This window comes from Salvelinus fontinalis, chromosome 36, assembly GCF_029448725.1.
Source record: "Salvelinus fontinalis isolate EN_2023a chromosome 36, ASM2944872v1, whole genome shotgun sequence".
Taxonomy (NCBI): domain Eukaryota; kingdom Metazoa; phylum Chordata; class Actinopteri; order Salmoniformes; family Salmonidae; genus Salvelinus; species Salvelinus fontinalis.
In genome coordinates, this window is record NC_074700.1 from 28,992,297 (window position 1) to 29,015,220 (window position 22,924).

The 22,924-nt window shown below is 50.3% G+C and overlaps 1 protein-coding gene across 1 annotated transcript in view; it reads right to left on the reverse strand.

Moving 5' to 3' along the window:
* LOC129835572 (F-box/WD repeat-containing protein 7-like) overlaps positions 1-22,924 on the reverse strand; it is a 104,640-nt gene that overhangs the window by 7,914 nt on the left and 73,802 nt on the right. The window contains exons 4-10 of the mRNA XM_055901268.1: positions 21,707-21,839; positions 19,178-19,312; positions 17,219-17,342; positions 14,665-14,801; positions 11,224-11,337; positions 463-644; positions 1-87 (exon numbers count right to left, since the gene is read on the reverse strand). The exon at positions 1-87 is cut by the window's left edge and continues 139 nt beyond it. Coding sequence (XP_055757243.1) covers positions 1-87; positions 463-644; positions 11,224-11,337; positions 14,665-14,801; positions 17,219-17,342; positions 19,178-19,312; positions 21,707-21,839 — 912 coding nt within the window. The remainder of the gene's footprint in view (positions 88-462; positions 645-11,223; positions 11,338-14,664; positions 14,802-17,218; positions 17,343-19,177; positions 19,313-21,706; positions 21,840-22,924) is intronic.

Genomic DNA, 22,924 nt, shown 5'->3' on the forward strand with positions numbered 1-22,924 from the left:
GCCACATGACCCGTCAGGACGTGGAGACACTCGCCAGAATCTACGTCCCACAGACGCAACGTAGCGTCACGGCTACCGCTCACAACCCTAGGAGGGAGGGGAGAGGAGAGAAGACGGGTGAGAGGAGAGAAGGATGGGGGGAGAGGAGAGAAGACGGGGGAAGAGGAGAGAAGATGGGGGAAGAGGAGAGAAGATGGGGGAAGAGGAGAGAAGATGGGGGGAGAGGAGAAAAGATGGGGGAGAGGAGAAATATTGAGTTGGAGAGAAATAATCTGGGTGTGTGAACAGGAGTGTGTGTCCATCCAACTCATTGTGGTGTAGATCCTATGGCAGATGTGTCCAAACAGGGTGTGTGTGTGTGTGTGTGTGTGTGTGTGTGTGTGTGTGTGTGTGTGTGTGTGTGTGTGTGTGTGTGTGTGTGTGTGTGTGTGTGTGTGTGTGTGTGTGTGTTGGTTAACTCACTGTTTGTCATGCAGGTGTATACAGCGGACAGTAGAGGTGTGTCCGTACAGGGTGTGGACACACTCTCCGCTCTCCGCGTCCCAAACCTTCAGAGTCCTGTCTGTCGACCCACTGATCACGATGTTACCACTCATCTGACTGGACCACACGCCTCCTGTATGGCCTACTAATGTACGCAGACACTGGAGGAGGAGAGAGAGAGGGAGGAGAGAGAGAGGGAGGGAGAATTTAGCACAGAGACTCATTCAACTTCAGTATTAAGAACAGTTAAAGCAAGCAAACAAACTCCGACAGGGAGCAGCAGGACGTCCGTCCGTCTAAACTCCGACGGGGAGCAGCAGGACGTCCGTCCGTCTAAACTCCGACGGGGAGCAGCAGGACGTCCGTCCGTCTAAACTCCGACGGGGAGCAGCAGGACGTCCGTCCGTCTAAACTCCGACGGGGAGCAGCAGGACGTCCGTCCGTCTAAACTCCGACGGGGAGCAGCAGGACGTCCGTCCGTCTAAACTCCGACGGGGAGCAGCAGGACGTCCGTCCGTCTAAACTCCGACAGGGAGCAGCAGGACGTCCGTCTAAACTCCGACGGGGAGCAGCAGGACGTCCGTCTAAACTCCGACGGGGAGCAGCAGGACGTCCGTCTAAACTCCGACGGGGAGCAGCAGGACGTCCGTCCGTCTAAACTCCGACGGGGAGCAGCAGGACGTCCGTCCGTCTAAACTCCGACGGGGAGCAGCAGGACGTCCGTCTAAACTCCGACGGGGAGCAGCAGGACGTCCGTCCGTCTAAACTCCGACAGGGAGCAGCAGGACGTCCGTCCGTCTAAACTCCGACAGGGAGCAGCAGGACGTCCGTCCGTCTAAACTCCGACAGGGAGCAGCAGGACGTCCGTCCGTCTAAACTCCGACAGGGAGCAGCAGGACGTCCGTCCGTCTAAACTCCGACAGGGAGCAGCAGGACGTCCGTCCGTCTAAACTCCGACAGGGAGCAGCAGGACGTCCGTCCGTCTAAACTCCGACAGGGAGCAGCAGGACGTCCGTCCGTCTAAACTCCGACAGGGAGCAGCAGGACGTCCGTCCGTCTAAACTCCGACAGGGAGCAGCAGGACGTCCGTCCGTCTAAACTCCGACAGGGAGCAGCAGGACGTCCGTCCGTCTAAACTCCGACAGGGAGCAGCAGGACGTCCGTCCGTCTAAACTCCGACAGGGAGCAGCAGGACGTCCGTCCGTCTAAACTCCGACAGGGAGCAGCAGGACGTCCGTCCGTCTAAACTCCGACAGGGAGCAGCAGGACGTCCGTCCGTCTAAACTCCGACAGGGAGCAGCAGGACGTCCGTCCGTCTAAACTCCGACAGGGAGCAGCAGGACGTCCGTCCGTCTAAACTCCGACAGGGAGCAGCAGGACGTCCGTCCGTCTAAACTCCGACAGGGAGCAGCAGGACGTCCGTCCGTCTAAACTCCGACAGGGAGCAGCAGGACGTCCGTCCGTCTAAACTCCGACAGGGAGCAGCAGGACGTCCGTCCGTCTAAACTCCGACAGGGAGCAGCAGGACGTCCGTCCGTCTAAACTCCGACAGGGAGCAGCAGGACGTCCGTCCGTCTAAACTCCGACAGGGAGCAGCAGGACGTCCGTCCGTCTAAACTCCGACAGGGAGCAGCAGGACGTCCGTCCAAACTCCGACAGGGAGCAGCAGGACGTCCGTCCGTCTAAACTCCGACAGGGAGCAGCAGGACGTCCGTCCGTCTGAACTCCGACAGGGAGCAGCAGGACGTCCGTCCGTCTAAACTCCGACAGGGAGCAGCAGGACGTCTGTCTAAACTCCGACAGGGAGCAGCAGGACGTCCGTCCGTCTAAACTCCGACAGGGAGCAGCAGGACGTCCGTCCGTCTAAACTCCGACAGGGAGCAGCAGGACGTCCGTCCGTCTAAACTCCGACAGGGAGCAGCAGGACGTCCGTCCGTCTAAACTCCGACAGGGAGCAGCAGGACGTCCGTCCGTCTAAACTCCGACAGGGAGCAGCAGGACGTCCGTCCGTCTAAACTCCGACAGGGAGCAGCAGGACGTCCGTCCGTCTGAACTCCAACAGGGAGCAGCAGGACGTCCGTCCGTCTAAACTCCGACAGGGAGCAGCAGGACGTCCGTCCGTCTGAACTCCGACAGGGAGCAGCAGGACGTCCGTCCGTCTAAACTCCGACAGGGAGCAGCAGGACGTCCGTCTGTCTAAACTCCGACAGGGAGCAGCAGGACGTCCGTCCGTCTGAACTCCGACAGGGAGCAGCAGGACGTCCGTCCGTCTAAACTCCGACAGGGAGCAGCAGGATGTCTATATGACAGTGAAAGCTCCCATCACACCGTATATATCACCCAGTTTAGATGAGCGGTGGCATTCTGCAACGTGAGAATGTTAGGTTTTATTATTAAACCCCCTTTCTGCTGACTGCTGCATTCCTGACTGGCTGGATACTTCTCAGAGAGAGAGAGAGGGGGGGAAGAGACAGAGAGGGAAAGAGAGAAAGAGAAAGAGAGAGAGAGGGGGGGGAAGAGACAGAGAGGGAAAGAGAGAAAGAGAAAGAGAGAGAGAGGGGGGGAAAGAGAGAGAGAGGGGGGGAAAGAGAGAGAGAGGGGTGGAAAGAGAGAGAGAGGGGGGGAAAGAGAGAGAGAGGGGTGGAGACAGACGGAAAGAGAGAGAGAGGGGTGGAGAGAGAGAGAGGGGTGGAGAGAGAGAGAGGGGTGGAAGAGAGAGAGAGAGAGAGGGGTGGAAGAGAGAGAGAGAGAGAGGGGTGGAAGAGAGAGAGAGAGAGGGGTGGAAGAGAGAGAGAGAGAGAGGGGTGGAAGAGAGAGAGAGAGAGAGGGGTGGAAGAGAGAGAGAGAGAGAGGGGTGGAAGAGAGAGAGAGAGAGAGGGGTGGAAGAGAGAGAGAGAGAGAGGGGTGGAAGAGAGAGAGAGAGACGGGTGGAAGAGAGAGAGAGAGACGGGTGGAAGAGAGAGAGAGAGAGGGGTGGAAGAGAGAGAGAGAGAGGGGTGGAAGAGAGAGAGAGAGGGGTGGAAGAGAGAGAGAGAGGGGTGGAAGAGAGAGAGAGAGGGGTGGAAGAGAGAGAGAGAGGGGTGGAAGAGAGAGAGAGAGGGGTGGAAGAGAGAGAGAGAGGGGTGGAAGAGAGAGAGAGAGAGGGGTGGAAGAGAGAGAGAGAGAGGGGTGGAAGAGAGAGAGAGAGGGGTGGAAGAGAGAGAGAGAGGGGTGGAAGAGAGAGAGAGAGGGGTGGAAGAGAGAGAGAGAGAGGGGTGGAAGAGAGAGAGAGGGGTGGAAGAGAGAGAGAGAGAGACAGGGGAGAGACAGAAGGGAGACAAGGGCAACCAGAGGAGTACAAACAGCACCACTATGTATCTGTTCAGTGATCTTTCTGTTCTTACTTCAACTACATTAATAACACACTGGCCTTATGTGATGATATGACAGTTGAAAGGTCAATATTTTATCAACCTCAGCGTTTACTGCTCATGTCTAACAGTTTCCTGCTCGTCATTTGCTTCTTCTTCTTCTCACTTGCTTTGGCAATGTAAACATGTTCTGGTTGGTTTCCTAGCCGACGGTGTAAATATTGGGCCGGTTTCGGCTCGGGTAGGGAGTGGCGTGTTCACACCTGAGATACCACACATACAACAGGCGCGTGTAGGGACGAGTACAGCTTACTGAGGTATGTCCCAAAACCGGCAGCCTAGCCTGTGAACGATTCTTGAGCACGTGAACTAAGTAGTACACTAGTATGTAGGGAATGGGGGTGCCATTTGGGAATCAGAGAGATCTACATTTCTTAAAGAGTTACCTCATTAAACTATACTGATAAAGTCCTCAACACCTCGGGCACACACACACACACACAGCGCCAGGGCGGGGTTAGTCTGTCACTAACTCAACTGACAGAAACGAGAGCGACTTAATAGCACCACACACACACCAGGGATCTCAGTATTCCCGTCAGGGTTTCTGTTAACCGGTAAATTGGCGTCTTTCGGTCACAGAAATTATAATGAAAAGCCGATACAATAAAAAAAAAAATCCTATTCATTGTTGAAATACGATGGAAAGACATTTGACTGGTCGGGGCTTATCGGTCTAAAGGTCCATTTGACTGGTCGGGGCTTATCGGTCTAAAGGTCCATTTGACTGGTCGGGGCTTATCGGTCTAAAGGTCCATTTAACTGGTCGGGGCTTATCGGTCTAAAGGTCCATTTGACTGGTCGGGGCTTATCGGTCTAAAGGTCCATTTGACTGGTCGGGGCTTATCGGTCTAAAGGTCCATTTAACTGGTCGGGGCTTATCGGTCTAAAGGTCCATTTGACTGGTCGGGGCTTATCGGTCTAAAGGTCCATTTGACTGGTCGGGGCTTATCGGTCTAAAGGTCCATTTGACTGGTCGGGGCTTATCGGTCTAAAGGTCCATTTGACTGGTCGGGGCTTATCGGTCTAAAGGTCCATTTGACTGGTCGGGGCTTATCGGTCTAAAGGTCCATTTGAAAATGTTTGTGGAATTAAAATTGGCACGCGCATTTCTTTCTTAGTCGCTATGGATCATATTTATCACACGCATACAGATAGACTGATTTGAATATTTTGTCACACCGCTCTAGAGCTGCTGCTGCTACTGGAGGGCCTGAGTGACCCACCGCTCTAGAGCTGCTACTACTGGAGGGCCTGAGTGACACACCGCTCTAGAGCTGCTGCTACTGGAGGGCCTGAGTGACACACACCGCTCTAGAGCTGCTGCTACTGGAGGGCCTGAGTGACCCACCGCTCTAGAGCTGCTGCTACTGGAGGGCCTGAGTGACCCACCGCTCTAGAGCTGCTGCTACTGGAGGGCCTGAGTGACACACCGCTCTAGAGCTGCTGTTACTGGAGGGCCTGAGTGACACACACCGCTCTAGAGCTGCTGCTACTGGAGGGCCTGAGTGTCACACCGCTCTAGAGCTGCTGTTACTGGAGGGCCTGAGTGACACACACCGCTCTAGAGCTGCTGCTACTGGAGGGCCTGAGTGACCCACCGCTCTAGAGCTGCTGCTACTGGAGGGCCTGAGTGACACACACCGCTCTAGAGCTGCTGTTACTGGAGGGCCTGAGTGACACACACCGCTCTAGAGCTGCTGCTACTGGAGGGCCTGAGTGACACACCGCTCTAGAGCTGCTGCTACTGGACGGCCTGAGTGTCACACCGCTCTAGAGCTGCTGCTACTGGAGGGCCTGAGTGACACACCGCTCTAGAGCTGCTGCTACTGGAGGGCCTGAGTGACACACACCGCTCTAGAGCTGCTGTTACTGGAGGGCCTGAGTGACACACACCGCTCTAGAGCTGCTGCTACTGGAGGGCCTGAGTGACACACCGCTCTAGAGCTGCTGCTACTGGAGGGCCTGAGTGACACACACCGCTCTAGAGCTGCTGCTACTGGAGGGCCTGAGTGACACACCGCTCTAGAGCTGCTGCTGCTACTGGAGGGCCTGAGTGACACACCGCTCTAGAGCTGCTGCTACTGGAGGGCCTGAGTGACACACACCGCTCTAGAGCTGCTGCTACTGGAGGGCCTGAGTGTCACACCGCTCTAGAGCTGCTGTTACTGGAGGGCCTGAGTGACACACACCGCTCTAGAGCTGCTGCTACTGGAGGGCCTGAGTGACACACACCGCTCTAGAGCTGCTGCTACTGGAGGGCCTGAGTGTCACACCGCTCTAGAGCTGCTGTTACTGGAGGGCCTGAGTGACACACACCGCTCTAGAGCTGCTGCTACTGGAGGGCCTGAGTGACCCACCGCTCTAGAGCTGCTGCTACTGGAGGGCCTGAGTGACCCACCGCTCTAGAGCTGCTGCTACTGGAGGGCCTGAGTGACACACCGCTCTAGAGCTGCTGTTACTGGAGGGCCTGAGTGACACACACCGCTCTAGAGCTGCTGCTACTGGAGGGCCTGAGTGTCACACCGCTCTAGAGCTGCTGTTACTGGAGGGCCTGAGTGACACACACCGCTCTAGAGCTGCTGCTACTGGAGGGCCTGAGTGACCCACCGCTCTAGAGCTGCTGCTACTGGAGGGCCTGAGTGACACACACCGCTCTAGAGCTGCTGTTACTGGAGGGCCTGAGTGACACACACCGCTCTAGAGCTGCTGCTACTGGAGGGCCTGAGTGACACACCGCTCTAGAGCTGCTGCTACTGGAGGGCCTGAGTGACACACACCGCTCTAGAGCTGCTGCTACTGGAGGGCCTGAGTGACCCACCGCTCTAGAGCTGCTGCTACTGGAGGGCCTGAGTGACCCACCGCTCTAGAGCTGCTGCTACTGGAGGGCCTGAGTGACACACCGCTCTAGAGCTGCTGTTACTGGAGGGCCTGAGTGACACACACCGCTCTAGAGCTGCTGCTACTGGAGGGCCTGAGTGTCACACCGCTCTAGAGCTGCTGTTACTGGAGGGCCTGAGTGACACACACCGCTCTAGAGCTGCTGCTACTGGAGGGCCTGAGTGACCCACCGCTCTAGAGCTGCTGCTACTGGAGGGCCTGAGTGACACACACCGCTCTAGAGCTGCTGTTACTGGAGGGCCTGAGTGACACACACCGCTCTAGAGCTGCTGCTACTGGAGGGCCTGAGTGACACACCGCTCTAGAGCTGCTGCTACTGGACGGCCTGAGTGTCACACCGCTCTAGAGCTGCTGCTACTGGAGGGCCTGAGTGACACACCGCTCTAGAGCTGCTGCTACTGGAGGGCCTGAGTGACACACACCGCTCTAGAGCTGCTGTTACTGGAGGGCCTGAGTGACACACACCGCTCTAGAGCTGCTGCTACTGGAGGGCCTGAGTGACACACCGCTCTAGAGCTGCTGCTACTGGAGGGCCTGAGTGACACACACCGCTCTAGAGCTGCTGCTACTGGAGGGCCTGAGTGACACACCGCTCTAGAGCTGCTGCTGCTACTGGAGGGCCTGAGTGACACACCGCTCTAGAGCTGCTGCTACTGGAGGGCCTGAGTGACACACACCGCTCTAGAGCTGCTGCTACTGGAGGGCCTGAGTGTCACACCGCTCTAGAGCTGCTGTTACTGGAGGGCCTGAGTGACACACACCGCTCTAGAGCTGCTGCTACTGGAGGGCCTGAGTGACACACACCGCTCTAGAGCTGCTGCTACTGGAGGGCCTGAGTGTCACACCGCTCTAGAGCTGCTGTTACTGGAGGGCCTGAGTGACACACACCGCTCTAGAGCTGCTGCTACTGGAGGGCCTGAGTGACCCACCGCTCTAGAGCTGCTGCTACTGGAGGGCCTGAGTGACCCACCGCTCTAGAGCTGCTGCTACTGGAGGGCCTGAGTGACACACCGCTCTAGAGCTGCTGTTACTGGAGGGCCTGAGTGACACACACCGCTCTAGAGCTGCTGCTACTGGAGGGCCTGAGTGTCACACCGCTCTAGAGCTGCTGTTACTGGAGGGCCTGAGTGACACACACCGCTCTAGAGCTGCTGCTACTGGAGGGCCTGAGTGACCCACCGCTCTAGAGCTGCTGCTACTGGAGGGCCTGAGTGACACACACCGCTCTAGAGCTGCTGTTACTGGAGGGCCTGAGTGACACACACCGCTCTAGAGCTGCTGCTACTGGAGGGCCTGAGTGACACACCGCTCTAGAGCTGCTGCTACTGGACGGCCTGAGTGTCACACCGCTCTAGAGCTGCTGCTACTGGAGGGCCTGAGTGACACACCGCTCTAGAGCTGCTGCTACTGGAGGGCCTGAGTGACACACACCGCTCTAGAGCTGCTGTTACTGGAGGGCCTGAGTGACACACACCGCTCTAGAGCTGCTGCTACTGGAGGGCCTGAGTGACACACCGCTCTAGAGCTGCTGCTACTGGAGGGCCTGAGTGACACACACCGCTCTAGAGCTGCTGCTACTGGAGGGCCTGAGTGACACACCGCTCTAGAGCTGCTGCTGCTACTGGAGGGCCTGAGTGACACACCGCTCTAGAGCTGCTGCTACTGGAGGGCCTGAGTGACACACACCGCTCTAGAGCTGCTGCTACTGGAGGGCCTGAGTGTCACACCGCTCTAGAGCTGCTGTTACTGGAGGGCCTGAGTGACACACACCGCTCTAGAGCTGCTGCTACTGGAGGGCCTGAGTGACACACACCGCTCTAGAGCTGCTGCTACTGGAGGGCCTGAGTGACACACACCGCTCTAGAGCTGCTGTTACTGGAGGGCCTGAGTGACACACACCGCTCTAGAGCTGCTGCTACTGGAGGGCCTGAGTGACACACCGCTCTAGAGCTGCTGCTACTGGACGGCCTGAGTGTCACACCGCTCTAGAGCTGCTGCTACTGGAGGGCCTGAGTGTCACACCGCTCTAGAGCTGCTGCTACTGGAGGGCCTGAGAGACACACCGCTCTAGAGCTGCTGTTACTGGAGGGCCTGAGTGACACACCGCTCTAGAGCTGCTGCTACTGGAGGGCCTGAGTGTCACACACCGCTCTAGAGCTGCTGCTACTGGAGGGCCTGAGTGTCACACCGCTCTAGAGCTGCTGCTACTGGAGGGCCTGAGTGACACACCGCTCTAGAGCTGCTGCTACTGGAGGGCCTGAGTGACACACCGCTCTAGAGCTGCTGCTACTGGAGGGCCTGAGTGTCACACACCGCTCTAGAGCTGCTGCTACTGGAGGGCCTGAGTGTCACACACCGCTCTAGAGCTGCTGCTACTGGAGGGCCTGAGTGACACACCGCTCTAGAGCTGCTGCTACTGGACGGCCTGAGTGTCACACCGCTCTAGAGCTGCTGCTACTGGAGGGCCTGAGTGACACACCGCTCTAGAGCTGCTGCTACTGGACGGCCTGAGTGTCACACCGCTCTAGAGCTGCTGCTACTGGAGGGCCTGAGTGTCACACCGCTCTAGAGCTGCTGCTACTGGAGGGCCTGAGAGACACACCGCTCTAGAGCTGCTGTTACTGGAGGGCCTGAGTGACACACCGCTCTAGAGCTGCTGCTACTGGAGGGCCTGAGTGTCACACACCGCTCTAGAGCTGCTGCTACTGGAGGGCCTGAGTGACACACCGCTCTAGAGCTGCTGCTACTGGACGGCCTGAGTGTCACACCGCTCTAGAGCTGCTGCTACTGGAGGGCCTGAGTGACACACCGCTCTAGAGCTGCTGCTACTGGACGGCCTGAGTGTCACACCGCTCTAGAGCTGCTGCTACTGGAGGGCCTGAGTGTCACACCGCTCTAGCTACTGGAGGGCCTGAGTGACACACCGCTCTAGAGCTGCTGCTACTGGAGGGCCTGAGTGACACACACCGCTCTAGAGCTGCTGCTACTGGAGGGCCTGAGTGACACACACCGCTCTAGAGCTGCTGCTGCTACTGGAGGGCCTGAGTGACCCACCGCTCTAGAGCTGCTGCTACTGGAGGGCCTGAGTGACACACCGCTCTAGAGCTGCTGCTACTGGAGGGCCTGAGTGACACACCGCTCTAGAGCTGCTGCTACTGGAGGGCCTGAGTCTGTAGGGTGGAGGAGGCGGCGACGACTGACGGCGGAGAACAAGGTCCTAGGATTTCCTGTTGTCCATCAGTAAAAGGTTTTAGTCAAATAACAAGCCTTGCACTCTTTACAGGCCAGGGGGGCCCCCCTCTTTACAGGCCAGGGGGGCCCCCCTCTTTACAGGCCAGGGGGGCCCCCCTCTTTACAGGCCAGGGGGGCCCCCCTCTTTACAGGCCAGGGGGGCCCCCCTCTTTACAGGCCAGTAATTCTCCACAGATGCTCTAAACTGCAGCCATGAGTCTTCATGCTGTGAACCATAGGAAGAATACTTGGCGTGTTCAGGGTACAAGGCTGTTTGAGGTGTTTCTTAGACAAATCCACCATCTCCTCAGGTGGGCTCGGGACAGTCACCTTGTAGGGACAGTCACCTTGTAGGGACAGTCACCTTGTAGGGACAGCCAGCTTGTAGGGACAGTCAAGCAGGGTGGGAAGAGAGGGAGACGTGTGGACTTTTGGCTCATTCATGTATTTCCTCCTGCCTCGCCGTCCTCCATGTCAGAGTTTTTTCCAGAAGGATTCCAAGTTTAAGAAGTCAAGTTTTGAGCTCCTTACTCAATGTTTGTTTAATCCTGTTGACCCTAATGAACCAATCCTCCTGAGTAAAACATCTTTGATCCTGTTGGACCTAATGAACCAATCCTCCTGAGTAAAACATCTTTAATCCTGTTGGACCTAATGAACCAATCCTCCTGAGTAAAACATCTTTAATCCTGTTGAACCAATCCTCCTGAGTAAAACATATTTAATCCTGTTGAACCTAATGAACCAATCCTCCTGAGTAAAACATATTTAATCCTGTTGAACCTAATGAACCAATCCTCCTGAGTAAAACATCTTTAATCCTGTTGAACCTAATGAACCAATCCTCCTGAGTAAAACATCTTTGATCCTGTTGGACCTAATGAACCAATCCTCCCGAGTAAAACATAGTTTATCCTGTTGAACCTAATGAACCAATCCTCCTGAGTAAAACATCTTTAATCCTGTTGAACCAATCCTCCTGAGTAAAAGGTTTGAGATTAGCTACTCAAAAACCAAAAAAGTTATTCAAGAATAATGCACATAAAACACAAATTGCTTTTCCCAGCTGGGGGGGGGGGGGGGCTGAGGTAAAGGACATCTAGTGTCCACATAAGTTGACATCCCTCTCTCCCTGGTCAATACACCACACATTTCATGTCCTTCCCTTTCTCTGAAACAGGGTATATATCAGCCTTACCTTGCTGGTCAGGGCAGACCAGACTTTCAGAGTGTTGTCATCAGATCCACTGACGATGAGGTCACCACAGAACTGCAGACATGTGATCACATGATCATCATGACCCTTCAGGACCTGGGGGGGGCAGACAGAGACAGTGTGAGAGAGTTACCTGGGGGGGGGTTAACTAGCGGGGGAAGGGGGCAGACAGAGACAGTATGAGAGAGTTATAGGAATGTTAAAGATGAATCCAGAGAGAATATACAACACGCCTTTAATCCAAGCTACAACTGGGGGTGTGTTCACGGAAACCGTTTAAGAACCAAAACGAGGATAAGTTTCTGTATTGGAGAAATAGAGAGGTAGGTCCCTCTTCGTTTCGTTTCATTCCGTTTTTAGAAACGTTTAGCGGCAGAATCGGCCTAATGAACACACACCTGTATTACCTCTACCTGACCCATCAACACACACCTGTATTACCTCTACCTGACCCATCAACACACACCTGTATGCCTCTACCTGACCCATCAACACACACACACCTGTATACCTCTACCTGACCCATCAACACACACACACACCTGTATTACCTCTACCTGACCCATCAACACACACCTGTATTACCTCTACCTGACCCATCAACACACACACACACCTGTATTACCTCTACCTGACCCATCAACACACACCTGTATACCTCTACCTGACCCATCAACACACACACACCTGTATTACCTCTACCTGACCCATCAACACACACACACCTGTATTACCTCTACCTGACCCATCAACACACACACACCTGTATTACCTCTACCTGACCCATCAACACACACCTGTATACCTCTACCTGACCCATCAACACACACACACCTGTATACCTCTACCTGACTCATCAACACACACCTGTATACCTCTACCTGACCCATCAACACACACACACCTGTATTACCTCAATGGCACAGAGACATACCCAGAGTGAGTGTTATATAATACCTTAGGTGAGGTGATATCCCCAGTCCTCTCTATATAATACCTTAGGTGAGGTGATATCTCCATTCCTCTCTATATAATACCTTAGGTGAGGTGATATCCCCGGTCCTCTCTATATAATACCTTAGGTGAGGTGATATCCCCAGTCCTCTCTATATAATACCTTAGGTGAGGTCCCCAGTCCTCTCTATATAATACCTTAGGTGAGGTGATATCCCCAGTCCTCTCTATATAATACCTTAGGTGAGGTGATATCTCCAGTCCTCTCTATATAATACCTTAGGTGAGGTGATATCCCCAGTCCTCTCTATATAATACCTTAGGTGAGGTGATATCCCCAGTCCTCTCTATATAATACCTTAGGTGAGGTGAAATCCCCAGTCCTCTCTATATAATACCTTAGGTGAGGTGATATCCCCAGTCCTCTCTATATAATACCTTAGGTGAGGTGATATCCCCAGTCCTCTCTATATAATACCTGAGGTGATATCCCCAGTCCTCTCTATATAATACCTTAGGTGAGGTGATATCTCCAGTCCTCTCTATATAATACCTTAGGTGAGGTGATATCCCCAGTCCTCTCTATATAATACCTTAGGTGAGGTGATATCTCCAGTCCTCTCTATATAATACCTTAGGTGAAGTGATATCTCCAGTCCTCTCTATATAATACCTTAGGTGAGGTGATATCCCCAGTCCTCTCTATATAATACCTTAGGTGAGGTGATATCCCCCCCAGTCCTCTCTATATAATACCTTAGGTGAGGTGATATCCCCAGTCCTCTCTATATAATACCTTAGGTGAGGTGATATCCCCCCCAGTCCTCTCTATATAATACCTTAGGTGAGGTGATATCCCCAGTCCTCTCTATATAATACCTTAGGTGAGGTGATATCCCCAGTCCTCTCTATATAATACCTTAGGTGAGGTGATATCCCCAGTCCTCTCTATATAATACCTTAGGTGAAGTGATATCCCCAGTCCTCTCTATATAATACCTTAGGTGAAGTGATATCCCCAGTCCTCTCTATATAATACCTTAGGTGAGGTGATATCTCCATTCCTCTCTATATAATACCTTAGGTGAGGTGATATCTCCAGTCCTCTCTATATAATACCTTAGGTGAGGTGATATCCCCAGTCCTCTCTATATAATACCTTAGGTGAGGTGATATCTCCAGTCCTCTCTATATAATACCTTAGGTGAAGTGATATCCCCAGTCCTCTCTATATAATACCTTAGGTGAGGTGATATCCCCAGTCCTCTCTATATAATACCTTAGGTGAAGTGATATCTCCAGTCCTCTCTATATAATACCTTAGGTGAAGTGATATCCCCAGTCCTCTCTATATAATACCTTAGGTGAGGTGATATCCCCCCCAGTCCTCTCTATATAATACCTTAGGTGAAGTGATATCCCCAGTCCTCTCTATATAATACCTTAGTTGAGGTGATATCTCCAGTCCTCTCTATATAATACCTTAGGTGAGGTCCCCAGTCCTCTCTATATAATACCTTAGGTGAGGTGATATCCCCCCCAGTCCTCTCTATATAATACCTTAGGTGAGGTGATATCCCCCCCAGTCCTCTCTATATAATACCTTAGGTGAGGTGATATCCCCAGTCCTCTCTATATAATACCTTAGGTGAGGTGATATCTCCAGTCCTCTCTATATAATACCTTAGGTGAGGTGATATCCCCCCCAGTCCTCTCTATATAATACCTTAGGTGAGGTGATATCCCCCCCAGTCCTCTCTATATAATACCTTAGGTGAGGTGATATGCCCAGTCCTCTCTATATAATACCTTAGGTGAGGTGATATCCCCAGTCCTCTCTATATAATACCTTAGGTGAGGTGATATCCCCCCCAGTCCTCTCTATATAATACCTTAGGTGAGGTGATATCCCCCCCAGTCCTCTCTATATAATACCTTAGGTGAAGTGATATCTCCAGTCCTCTCTATATAATACCTTAGGTGAAGTGATATCTCCAGTCCTCTCTATATAATACCTTAGGTGAGGTGATATCCCCAGTCCTCTCTATATAATACCTTAGGTGAGGTGATATCTCCATTCCTCTCTATATAATACCTTAGGTGAGGTGATATCCCCAGTCCTCTCTATATAATACCTTAGGTGAGGTGATATCCCCCCCAGTCCTCTCTATATAATACCTTAGGTGAAGTGATATCTCCAGTCCTCTCTATATAATACCTTAGGTGAGGTGATATCCCCAGTCCTCTCTATATAATACCTTAGGTGAGGTGATATCCCCAGTCCTCTCTATATAATACCTTAGGTGAGGTGATATCCCCCCCAGTCCTCTCTATATAATACCTTAGGTGAGGTGATATCCCCCCAGTCCTCTCTATATAATACCTTAGGTGAGGTGATATCCCCCCCAGTCCTCTCTATATAATACCTTAGGTGAGGTGATATCCCCCCCAGTCCTCTCTATATAATACCTTAGGTGAGGTGATATCCCCAGTCCTCCAGTTACTCTCTATCCGGTGTTGTTGTACGTAACCACTCTTCCAGGGCGAGTGGAGAAATCCAGGTTTTAGAGTCTTCCTCCTTTTAACAACCAGGGATTCTTCTATACCTGGGAACACAGGGTTTAAATAACTATTACAATATACTCATCTATCAGACGCTCTTATCCAGCGCGACTTACGGATGTTTCAGCGAGACGGCTCGGGGATTTGAACCAGCGACCTTATAGTTACTGACCCCAAGGCTCTTAACCGCTAGGCTACATGACATAGAACCGTGATACCTACACAGACATTAAGTCATAAATATGAGGCTTTAGCAATAGCATTATCACAACCTCAGAGCGATACAGAGGGGGGGGGGGGGGGGGGGGGGGGGATGACGAACTGATAGGCTAACATCAAGCATCTTTGCCAACGCTAGCCCCTATAGCTCATTGGTATGGAGGTAATATAATGCTAACGCTAGCCCCTATAGCTCATTGTTATGGAGGTAATATAATGCTAACGCTAGCCCCTATAGCTCATTGGTATGGAGGTAATATAATGCTAACGCTAGCCCCTATAGCTCATTGGTATGGAGGTAATATAATGCTAACGCTAGCCCCTATAGCTCATTGGTATGGAGGAAATATAATGCTAGCTGCTCTCTCGTTTGTATAGCACATAACCAAAAGTATGTGGACACCTGCTCGTCAAGCATCTCATTCCAAAATCATGGGCATTAATATGGAGTTGGTCCCCCTCCTTTGCTGCTAAAACAGCCTCCACTCTTCTGGGAAGGCTTTCCACTAGATGTTGGAACATTTCTGAGGGGACTTTTTTCCCCATTCAGCCACAAGAGCATTAACAAGGTTGGGCGATTAGGCCTGGCTCGCAGTCGCCGTCCCAATTAATCCCAGTAAGGTTGAGGTCAGGGCTCTGTGCAGGCCAGTCAAGTTCTTCCACACCGATCTTGCTAAACTATTTCTGTATGGACCTCGCTTTGTACACTGGGGCTAAAAGAGTAAAGGAACTTCCCCAAACTGTTGCCACAAAGTTGGAAGCACAGAATCTTATAGAATATCATTGTATGCTGTAGCGTAAAGATTTCCCTTCACTGGAACTAAGGGGCCCGAACCATGAAAAACAGCCCCCGACCATTATTCTTCCTCCACCAAACTTTACAGTTGGCACTATGCATTGGGGCAGGTAGCGTTCTCCTGGCATCCACCAAACCCAGATTTGTCCATCCATCACTCCAGAGAACACGTTTCCACTGCTCCAGAGTCCAATGGCGGCCAGCTTTACACCCCTCCACCCGACGCTAGGCATTGAGCATGGTGATATTAGGTTTGTGTGCGGCTGCTCAGCCATGGAAACCCATTTCATGAAGCTCCAGACAAACAGTTATTCTGCTGACGTTGCATCCAGAGGCAGTTTGGAACTCTGTGGTGAGTCTTGGAAACGAGGACAGACGATTTTTACGCGCTCCAACACTCGGCGGTCCCGTTCTGTGAGCTTGTGTGGCCTACCACTTCGCGGCTGAGCCGTTGTTTCTCCCAGATGTCTCCACCTATCTGACCTGGGAAGCTCTAGCAGGGCATTCATTTGACTGACTTGTTGGAAAGGTTTCATCCTATGACGGTGCCATGTTGAAAGTCACTGGGCCCTTCAGTAAGGCCATTCTACTGCCAGTGTTTGTCTATGGAGATTGCATGTCTGTATGCTTGATTCTATACACCTGTCAGCAACGGGTGTGGCTGAAATAGACAAATTCACTCATTTGAAGGGGTGTCCACATACTTTTGTATACAGTATGTGTGTGTAATGCTACCGCTAGCTGCCATTTCATAGGTATGGCTGTAATGCTACCGCTAGCTGCCATTCCACTGGTATGGCTGTAATGCTACCGCTAGTTGCCATTCCACTGGTATGGCTGTAATGCTACCGCTAGCTGCCATTCCACTGGTATGGTTGTAATGCTAATGCTAGCTGCCATTCCATTGGTATGGCTGTAATGCTAATGCTAGCTGCCATTCCATTGGTATGGCTGTAATGCTAATGCTAGCTGCCATTCCATTGGTATGGCTGTAATGCTAATGCTAATGCTAGCTGCCGTTCAATTGGTATGGCTGTAATGCTAATGCTAACGCTAGTTGCCATTCCATTGGTATGGCTGTAATGCTAATGCTAGCTGCCATTCCATTGGTATGGCTGTAATGCTAATGCTAGCTGCCATTCCATTGGTATGGCTGTAATGCTAATGCTAGCTGCCATTCCATTGGTATGGCTGTTATGTTAGTGGTGAATCGTAGCTGACTGGCAGAGAGCCCAGTGCTACTCACAGACGGACGCAGTGATAGGCTGTTGCAACACTGCAGAGTGGAGGAGTGGTCAGGGTGTGCGTGTGTGTGTGCATGCGCGCGCGTGTGTGTGTGTCCCTATATTAAAAGAAGAGTTATGGCTTTTGCTAAGGTAGTTTAATATAAACGCCAGTGTGTCTTTACGCGAGGGTGTGTGTGTGTGTGTGTGTGTAAAGACATACCCTCCTCCCGACACTTCTCCCTCCACAGCAGGTTATCCTCAGCCAGTATCCTCCAATAGGAACAGGTCTGAGCAGCTAGCATCAGATCTCTGGGCTCCAGGAACATCAGGACATACAGGGACAACTACAGGAGAGACACATTCATATCAACATCAGGACATACAGGGACAACTACAGGAGAGACACATTCATATCAACATCAGGACATACAGGGACAACTACAGGAGAGAGACACATTCATATCAACATCAGGACATACAGGGACAACTACAGGAGAGACACATTCATATCAACATCAGGACATACAGGGACAACTACAGGAGAGACACATTCATATCAACATCAGGACATACAGGGACAACTACAGGAGAGAGACACATTCATATCAACATCAGGACATACAGGGACAACTACAGGAGAGACACATTCATATCAACATCAGGACATACAGGGACAACTACAGGAGAGAGACACATTCATATCAACATCAGGACATACAGGGACAACTACAGGAGAGAGACACATTCATATCAACATCAGGACATACAGGGACAACTACAGGAGAGAGACACATTCATATCAACATCAGGACATACAGGGACAACTACAGGAGAGAGACATTCATATCAACATCAGGACATACAGGGACAACTACAGGAGAGAGACACATTCATATCAACATCAGGACATACAGGGACAACTACAGGAGAGAGACATATTCATATCAACATCAGGACATACAGGGACAACTACAGGAGAGAGACACATTCATATCAACATCAGGACATACAGGGACAACTACAGGAGAGAGACACATTCATATCAACATCAGGACATACAGGGACAACTACAGGAGAGAGACACATTCATATCAACATCAGGACATACAGGGACAACTACAGGAGAGAGACACATTCATATCAACATCAGGACATACAGGGACAACTACAGGAGAGAGACATATTCATATCAACATCAGGACATACAGGGACAACTACAGGAGAGAGACATTCATATCAACATCAGGACATACAGAGACAACTACAGGAGGGAGACATTCATATCAACATCAGGACATACAGGGACAACTACAGGAGAGAGACACATTCATATCAACATCAGGACATACAGGGACAACTACAGGAGAGAGACACATTCATATCAACATCAGGACATACAGGGACAACTACAGGAGAGAGACACATTCATATCAACATCAGGACATACAGGGACAACTACAGGAGAGAGACACATTCATATCAACATCAGGACATACAGGGACAACTACAGGAGGGAGACATTCATATCAACATCAGGACAACTACAGGAGAGACACATTCATATCACTGACAGGAGAGACACATTCATATCACTGACAGGAGAGACACATTCATATCACTGACAGGAGGGAGACACATTCATATCACTGACCGGATCACAACTGAACTCATAATCACATATATGAACAGTGGTGCTTGACATCATGGATTTGAACTGGGCTCAAGTGGCAGATGTGTGTGTGTGTGTGTGTGTGTGTGTGTGTGTGTGTGTGTGTGTGTGTGTGTGTGTGTGTGTGAGAGCATATCCACCCTGTGAGCGTGTGTGTCCTTCCTGTGTGTGTGTGTGTGAGCATATCCGTCCCGTGAGTGTGTGTCCTTCCTGTGTGTGTGTGTGTGAGCATATCCGTCCCGTGAGTGTGTGTCCTTCCTGTGTGTGTGTGTGTGTGTGCATATCCGTCCCGTGAGCGTGTGTCCTTCCTGTGTGTGTCCTTCCTTCCTGTGTGTGTCCTTCCTGTGTGTGTGTGTGTGTGTGTGTGTGTGTGTGTGTGTGTGTGTGTGTGTGTATATCCATCCCGTGAGCGTGTGTGTCCGTCCCGTGAGCGTGTGTGTGTGTGTGTGTGTGTGTGTGTGTGTGTGTGTGTGTGTGTGTGTGTGTGTGTGTGTGTGTGTGTCCTCTCACCTCTTTGGGCAGCAGGGAGATAAAGTCTCGTTGGAACTGAGGCTCGATAACCTGCATCATGTGCTTCACCTGATTGGACTCACAGCTGTCAATCAAGTCATCCAGAGCCAATAGACGCTCAGGACCACTCCACGCCTACAGGAAGGGGGAGGGGCAGGAATACATATTTGATCAGAACTGTCAGCAAGGTTAAAAAGGTGGCTACTTTGAAGAATCTCAAATATATCTAATTTGATTTGTTTAACACTTATTTTGGTTACGTGTGGAAGATGGAACACTGGGAATCAGAAAGATAAACATTCCTTCCTGTGTTCACCATTCATTAATACTACAGAACCAGAGGGTCCAGAACCACAGAGGGTCCAGAACCACAGAGGGTCCAGAACCCTAGAGCTGTACACCATTCATTAATACTACAGAACCACAGAGTGTCCAGAACCCTAGAGCTGTACACCATTCATTAATACTACAGAACCACAGAGTGTCCAGAACCACAGAGCTGTTCACCATTCATTAATACTACAGAACCACAGAGGGTCCAGAACCATAGAGGGTCCAGAACCCTAGAGCTGTTCACCATTCATTAATACTACAGAACCGCAGAGGGTCCAGAACCCTAGAGCTGTTCACCATTCATTAATACTAGAGAACCATAGAGGGTCCAGAACCCTAGAGCTGTCCACCATTCATTAATACTACAGAACCACAGAGCTGTCCACCATTCATTAATACTACAGAACCACAGAGGGTCCAGAACCACAGAGCTGTTCACCATTCATTAATACTACAGAACCACAGAGTGTCCAGAACCACAGAGCTGTTCACCATTCATTAATACTACAGAACCACAGAGTGTCCAGAACCACAGAGCTGTTCACCATTCATTAATACTACAGAACCACAGAGGGTCCAGAACCACAGAGCTGTTCACCATTCATTAATACTACAGAACCACAGAGGGTCCAGAACCACAGAGCTGTTCACCATTCATTAATACTACAGAACCACAGAGGGTCCAGAACCACAGAGCTGTTCACCATTCATTAATACTACAGAACCACAGAGGGTCCAGAACCACAGAGCTGTTCACCATTCATTAATACTACAGAACCACAGAGGGTCCAGAACCACAGAGCTGTTCACCATTCATTAATACTACAGAACCACAGAGGGTCCAGAACCACAGAGCTGTTCACCATTCATTAATACTACAGAACCACAGAGGGTCCAGAACCACAGAGCTGTTCACCATTCATTAATACTACAGAACAAGAGGGTCCAGAACCAGAGGGTCCAGAACCCTAGAGCTGTTCACCATTCATTAATACTACAGAACCACAGAGGGTCCAGAACCATAGAGCTGTTCAACATTCATTAATACTACAGAACCACAGAGGGTCCAGAACCACAGAGCTGTTCACCATTCATTAATACTCCAGAACCCTAGAGCTGTTCACCATTCATTAATACTACAGAACCACAGAGGGTCCAGAACCCTGGAGCTGTTCACTATTCATTAATACTACAGAACAAGAGGGTCCAGAACCACAGAGGGTCCAGAACCCTGGAGCTGTTCACCATTCATTAATACTACAGAACCAGAGGGTCCAGAACCCTGGAGCTGTTCACCATTCATTAATACTCCAGAACCACAGAGCTGTACACCATTCATTAATACTACAGAACCACAGAGGGTCCAGAACCATAGAGATGTTCACCATTCATTAATACTACAGAACCAGAGGGTCCAGAACCCTAGAGCTGTTCACCATTCATTAATACTACAGAACCAGAGGGTCCAGAACCATAGAGATGTTCACCATTCATTAATACTACAGAACCACAGAGGGTCCAGAACCCTGGAACTGTTCACCATTCATTAATACTACAGAACCACAGAGGGTCCAGAACCCTGGAACTGTTCACCATTCATTAATACTACAGAACCACAGAGGGTCCAGAACCCTGGAACTGTTCACCATTCATTAATACTACAGAACCACAGAAGGTCCAGAACCATAGAGCTGTACACCATTCATTAATACTACAGAACCACAGAGGGTCCAGAACCCTGGAACTGTTCACCATTCATTAATACTACAGAACCACAGAAGGTCCAGAACCATAGAGCTGTACACCATTCATTAATACTACAGAACCACAGAGGGTCCAGAACCCTGGAACTGTTCACCATTCATTAATACTACAGAACCAGAGGGTCCAGAACCATAGAGCTGTTCACCAGATATTTGATCCTGCCTCCTTGCAGGAGGAAAATGAATGAATGGAGGTGGTGCTGGAGGGAGGAGAGGTGTTTAATTATTTAATTAGCTGAGGTTGGTTCTCCTCTAATCGCATCACTCCATCCCAGAAAGCCCTTCTCTCTCCCTCTGTTTGTAAAGCCCTCCAGGTTCCCAGGGCTTAATGGCTGTTGTTAGTGGTTGTTGGGGAGACGCCGCAGCAGAGTCAGAGACAGGAAATGTAAAGCAATACTTCTCAGTTTATGAGACAGGGCCGGGTGTCTCTCACCTGGAAGGTGTGTAGCCAGTCCTGTAGGCCGGAGGGGGGCGGGCCTGAGGTGACACGTCTCCGCTGAGCTGAATGCCCATTGGCTGCTCGCAGGTCCCCAAAGGTAGTGGGCGTGGTCTGGAATGGAACGGGACTGGAGAGAGAGAGAGAGAACATGAGAAAGAGAGGTTGAGAATTAGAATTAAAAAGGTATTGCCAGATATGATTTATCCTAATCAGACAGGTTTTTTACATGGACGATACATTTGAGATAATATAAGACAAGTACTGGAAACAATAGAACACTGAAGAATCTGGGAAATCAGGCCTGGTTTTCATAGACGACTTTGAAAAGGATTTTGATCAAGTACGACTAGAATTTACATATAGGAGAATCTCATATAAATGGGTTAAAGTTATGTATAGGCAGGGGTGTTAAGTACTTGAGTAAAAATACTTTAAAGTACTACTTAAGTCGTTTTTTTTGGGGGGGGGGGGGATGTGTACTTTACTATTTATATTTTTTGACAACTTATACCTTACTACATTTTCCCTGACACCCAAAAGTACTCATTACATTTTGACAGGAACATGGTTCAATTTAAACACTGGATCAACAGAACATCCCTGGTCATCCCTACTGCCTCTGATCTGGCGGACTCACTAAACACAAATGATTCCTTTGTAAATGATGTTTGAGTGTTAGAGTGTGACCCTGGCTATCTGTAAATTAAAAAATATATATATATAAAATGGTGCTGTCTGGTTTGCTTAATATAAGGAATTAGAAATTAATTATACATTTAATTTTGATACTTCAGTATAATTTAGTTATAACATTTACTTCGATAATGAAGTATATTTAAAACCAAATACTTTAACTTGAGTCATTTTCTATTAAGGAATCTTTACTTTTACTCAAGTATGACAATTGGGTACTTTTTCCACCACTGTGTTTAGGTAACAATAGTAACCCTAGGTGTAAAACAGTAAATAATGGCTACTTCTCAGAAAGTATTAAACTGTCAAGAGGAGTTAAACAAGGTTGTCCACTATCAGCATATATATTTATTATGGCCATCGAAATGTTAGCTGTTAAAAATCATATCCAATATTAATATCAAAGGTCTAGAAATCCAGGGCTTAAACACAAAAGGTGTCATTGTGAACTGATGATTCACTTTAAAAAAAAAAAAATTTTACTTTTTACTTGCCTTTATTTAACTAGGCAAGTCAGTT